The 5,259-nt window shown below is 48.5% G+C and overlaps 1 protein-coding gene across 2 annotated transcripts in view; it reads right to left on the bottom strand.

The window, feature by feature from the left end:
• The window catches only part of Slc9a8 (solute carrier family 9 member A8), a 60,426-nt gene that overhangs the window by 12,089 nt on the left and 43,078 nt on the right, over positions 1 to 5,259 (bottom strand). For both annotated transcript variants that reach the window (XM_029536186.1, XM_021193967.2), the window contains one exon: positions 1,327 to 1,443. In XM_029536186.1, the coding sequence (XP_029392046.1) occupies positions 1,327 to 1,443 (117 nt within the window). The remainder of the gene's footprint in view (positions 1 to 1,326; positions 1,444 to 5,259) is intronic.

Below are 5,259 nucleotides of genomic sequence, written 5' to 3'. Positions count from 1 at the left end.
AAAACAAAGACAACTTTCCAGGCTCCTGATTAAACTATGGGCCCCACAAAGAGCCCAACCCCTAAGGAGACAGGGACTGCATTTTAGGATGTGCACACAAGCTGGTGAAGTGTTTAACAGGCTCAGCAGGGTTGGTGGTGGCTCATGGATTCTTCAGTGGGGCCCACAGCCAGCAGGTGCTCCTCCTTCCCCTCCGAGATGGCTTCTTATCTGATACTGTCTGATCCTCCAAGCCAGAGCACCTAGGCCTACTTTACTTTTCCCTGGCAGCAAGAATGTGTGGTTAACTTAACACAGCCTTTCTGGGTGGCCATATAAGCTGCTTCTGGCAATGCAAGCTACGTCAGAACAGCCTAGTGCACTGGCTAAACTTCTCTTGGAGGAACTGTCAGGAGAAAGCCCCTGCCTGGTGAGTTCCTACGGCGGGGTGACAGAGCTTCAGGAGCTGCATGCATGTGCCCCGCATGTAAAGCTGGTCTGGTGCAGACAGAAACTGAGCAGTGTGCTGTTCTCTGTTCCCTGCCCTGAGGGGGTCAGGTCCAGTCAGAACCTTTAGCTGAGGCTTTCTGGTGAGAACTGTGGGTCAAATGACTGTAACACTAGAGGGCTGTCTTCTAGCTTGCTCCTTGGCAGTGGGCTCCCTGGCTTCTGTTTACCCAGTCTCCCACAGCCAGCCCTGCCATCCTGGCTCCAAAGTGAAACAGGGCCCCTCAACACCAGGGGAGGCTGAGGTTGCAACTGAGGCCTAGTCCTGAGTGAGAGTGTGAGTGTCAGAATAGCTAGATGTGGCACCTTCATTTCAGGGATGAGCAGGAATGGGGTCATGGCAAGATGGGGGAGGAAGCTCCAACTCTTGCTGCTTAACAGAAAGACCTCATGTTCAGCCTAGGGAACTGGGCTCTGGAGTTCCTTCCATGCTGGGACACCCTCCCTTACAAACTCACAGTGCCCCTAGCTGGAAAGCCTCAGGCTCACAGAGATCTTGAAACTTTACCCTGAGAGTCCAGGACTTAGGGGTGAGGTCATCCACCCTTCCTCAGCATCATTTCCTAGGAATATGTGTGGACATTTCCACATCAGACATCTGGAATGCTCAACAGCATCTCTACTTCCGACCATAATCTACAGCCATCAGATGTCGATTTCTTAGGTGTTTCACGTCTTTTATGGAATCACAAAGCCAGAGGAGCCAGCCCTGGAGGTAGGAGCACGGTAATGACCTGGGCTTAGAGGGACTCTGTGCCCTGCTGCCAGGGAAAAATCCTACGCTATACCCAGGCAGGGCAGGGATCCCAGTTTGTGTGGCTACTCAGAGGTGGGACTCACCACACAGGAAGGCCACAGTTCGGAGCGTCTGCTGCATGAGGATCTGGGTAACTGGGGAGAGGTTATGGTGTGTATAGTGTGACATCACGATGCCAGAAAACAGGATCGCCATGATGCCTGGAGAGAGAGGCAGAGGGCAGACATGACACAGAGCATAGGGACAGATGTGCAAATCAAGCAACACTCATTCCCAAACCCCCCAAACCCCAAATATATCAGGGCTTTAAGGGGATGGGAGGGGCGGAGAGGCTGCTCTCCATTATACGTAACTAAATTCCAGAGGATTCTATATGCACTTCTGGCATCCAGAAGTGCCAGTGTGCAGTATATAAGATATATATTCAGGCAGAACACCCACACATGTAAAAAGGAAAGAAAAGGGTACAGAACGAGATGGATGCAGCTTTCAGTTGGCAGACTGTTTGCCTAGCACCCCCCTTAAGAACATAAGCCAGATGATACGCCGGAAGCCAGATATGATGGCAAACACACTTATAATGCCAGATGTCAGAAGATCAGAAGTTGGCTAAACAGCAAGTTTGAAGCCAGCTTGGGCTACATGAAGCTAACTGGGAATGGAGGCAGACACATAGCCGTGAGGCCTTCCAGGAGCTACAGAGAAATGGCCAGGCAGCTTCCCCTCAGCTATAGTTGGTGCAGTCCCTATTCCCACAATAGTCAGAGGGATGGAAGATAAGTTGTGTGCACTGAACAGCACAGGACCAGGCTCAGTAGCTGAGAGCATCACTGGACACTTACCCTTAGCTTAAAGGCTAAGATGAGAAGCTGGCATTGCATCCACATGGGAAAAGCCCCCAAACCTGGATGTAATGGGTAGGGCCATCTGATGGACCTTTAAAATACCCTCCTTTTAATTTCCCTGTAGTCACCAATTACTGTTCTCAGGCATAGTGTGACTTGTTACCCAGGAAGGTAGCTGACTGCTTCTTCCCGAGCTCATCTGTCTGTGCTCCCTGAGGACTGCTCCCCTCCCTGTACCTGACATGCTCCCCCTGCCACTCTGAGGCTCTACACAGGTTCTTTTATCTGAGCAGCATTTAGGCAGAAGGAAGCTGAGGTTTTATAAGCCACTGAACAAGATGCCAACATACATAAAACTGAAAATCAAATTTTATAAGCCAAGCTTTAATTCACTCCCATCACTTTGGAGAAACAGTTTCACTGGCTAACTGCACCTGTACAAAGGGAATATCACACACTAGCCTCTGAGCTGATCACATCATCACATGCAAGGCCCTGCAAAACAGGCCACCTACTCTTTGAAATCCCCACAGGGCTCTGCTGTGTACGTGACAGAGGACTGGAATGTTCTACCCTCAACCTCCCATGAAGGAGCACTTTCCTCTACTCTTCCATCTTGCCTACAAAAGGGGACAGACAAGAAGATACTCCAGAGATGGGCAAAGGGGAGAGGCAGGGATTGCTCTCTGGCTCTGGAGTACAAAGTGGGCTCCCTAGACCCTCAGCTCCCTGCTGTGCAGGACAACAACTCCAGCACCCCTAGCTCCACCTGCTCTTTACATCCTTGTTCTGCAGGACAGCTGGCTCTCCCTGATCCTGCTGCCATCAGAAGGTGACACCAGGAAGCTGGAAAGGTGGCTCCTTAGTTAAGAGTACTTGATGCTTTTGTAAAGGAGCTGGGTTTGTGTTAAGGGACAGCTGACTCCATTTTTTTTTTTTTTTAAGTTAAATAATGTTAGGCTTTAATTATGTCCTTAGCTAGAGGTCACCTTGAATTTTTTTGGTTTTTTGTTTTGTTTTGTTTTTTCGAGACAGGGTTTCTCTGTATAGCCCTGGCTGTCCTGGAGCTCACTTTGTAGACCAGGTTGGCCTTGAACTCAGAAATCCGCCTGCCTCTGCCTCCCAAGTGCAGGGATCAAAGGCGTGCGCCACCACGCCAGGCTTCACCTCGTATTTTTGTGTGTGTTTATTTGGGTTTTTCATGTTGTGTTGTTGCTCCTCAGTAATCTTGTGGATTACACACTGTAGATTGTTTCTATTTTATGGTCATAACCAACCATAAAATGTTTCATGGTATGTTAACTATCTGACCATAAACCTGTAACATGCACCTTTTCCATGGTTGTAAAAATAACTGAAAAATTCTGCTTTTTTAGCTCCTGGTTTCCGACTCCATAACATTTGAATCCTAGCACCGACATGGTAGCTAACAACCACACACAACCCCCATGGTAGCTAACAACCACACACAACTCCCAGGCACTTTGTGGTACGCAATCATACACAAAAAATATGTCGGGGGCTGGTGAGATGGCTCAGCAGGTAAGAGCACCCGACTCTCTTCTGAAGGTCCTGAGTTCAAATCCCAGCAACCACATGGTGGCTCACAACCATCTGTAACAAGATCTGGCGCCCTCTTCTGTCTGAAGACAGCTACAGTGTACTTACATATAATAAATAAATAAATCTTTAAAAATAAATAAATAAATAAAAAATATGTCTAACCAGGCTGGGTGGCAAGCACCTTTAGTCCCAGCACTTGGGAGACAGGCAGGTGGATCTGTGATGAGTTTCAGGTCAGAGCTACATAATACAGACTCTATTCTCAAAACACAAAACAAACCTAAAAAAAAAAAAAAAAAAAAAAAAAAAAAAAAAAAAAAACCTTTATCAAAAAAAAAAAAAAAACAAAAAAAAAAAAAAAAAAAAAAAAAGAATGACAGCAGACAAGCGTGCAGCTCTGGTAAGACAAGTTCGGCATGTTCAAGGCCCTGGCTGGAGCCCCAGGCCCAATGCCCAGTACTGTACAGCCTGTACAGCAACCACCAGCAAGAAGCACACATGGACCAGGAGGGAGGGTGTAGACAGGAGCGGTCCTGGGCTTAGATTTAAGAACCACCAACATCCTTCTCATCTTGATGCAGTGTTAACCAGAGAGGATCCCAGGCTACAATGCTGTCACCAGCCAGACCACCACTGCAGCCACCATACAAAGAGAGATGCTGCTATGATTGGCAGGAGGGACTATAAATACTTGTTTCCCCAAGACCAAAGGCTCAGGAGACAACTGAGCCTGATACTGAAGTGTGGAAATTCCTGAGGTCTGCCCCAGGACAGCGCTGCTGAAATCCAGCAGGGGGCAGTGTGGCCAAAGGGTTCTGGGTGTCCAAGGTGCACTGGCAAGGGGGTTAGAAGGCCAAGAACCCTTGGCATGGCACTGGCCATCAGAGCTGATGCACTGCTCTTTGTCAGGCTGCTGCAGCCCTGCTGGACAGGTCCAGCTTCGCTTCACCTGAGAAGACAGGGGTTTGTTTCTTACCAAAACCTTCTAAACTTCTGAGAGTGACCGATGCAGACGGCCCAGTCCCTGTGGATAAGCACACGGATGCTGAGGCTGACCACCTGCTCACTGTGCACTTGACTCTGAATACTGGAATGACCCAGAGGTACTTCACCATGGGCCAAGGAAAGTGTGGGCACTGGCCAGGTTCGGGGCTACAGGAGCGTTCAGATGAGCACTCCAAGGGATTCCTCAGGAGTCTGCCCACGAAGCCTCTCCACACACAGGCTACCCACCCCGACACTCAGATCTCACCTACTGTAGCCACTACCTGTGCACAGACATCAAAGGGAGGGAATGGTGCTATAGGGGCTCACTTTTGGGAGGATACATGGATTAGCTAAACACAAAAACATACCAGATTTTTGTTTTGTTTTGTTTTGTTTTCCGAGACAGGGTTTCTCTGTGTAGCCCTGACTGTCCTAAAACTCACTTTGTAGACCAGGCTGGCCTTGAACTCAGAAATCTGCCTGCCTTTGCCTCCCAAGTGCTGGGATTAAAGGCGTGCACTACCACCATCTGGCTCCAGAATTTTTTTTTTTTTAAATCTTTTTTTGTTTTTTGGTTTTTTTGGAGACAGGGTTTCTCTGTATAGCCCTGGCTGTCCTGGA

This window comes from Mus pahari, chromosome 3 (genome assembly GCF_900095145.1).
Source record: "Mus pahari chromosome 3, PAHARI_EIJ_v1.1, whole genome shotgun sequence".
Taxonomy (NCBI): Eukaryota; Metazoa; Chordata; class Mammalia; order Rodentia; family Muridae; genus Mus; species Mus pahari.
The sequence above is the reverse complement of the archived record's forward strand: the minus strand, read 5'-3'. Positions and strand labels throughout refer to the sequence as shown.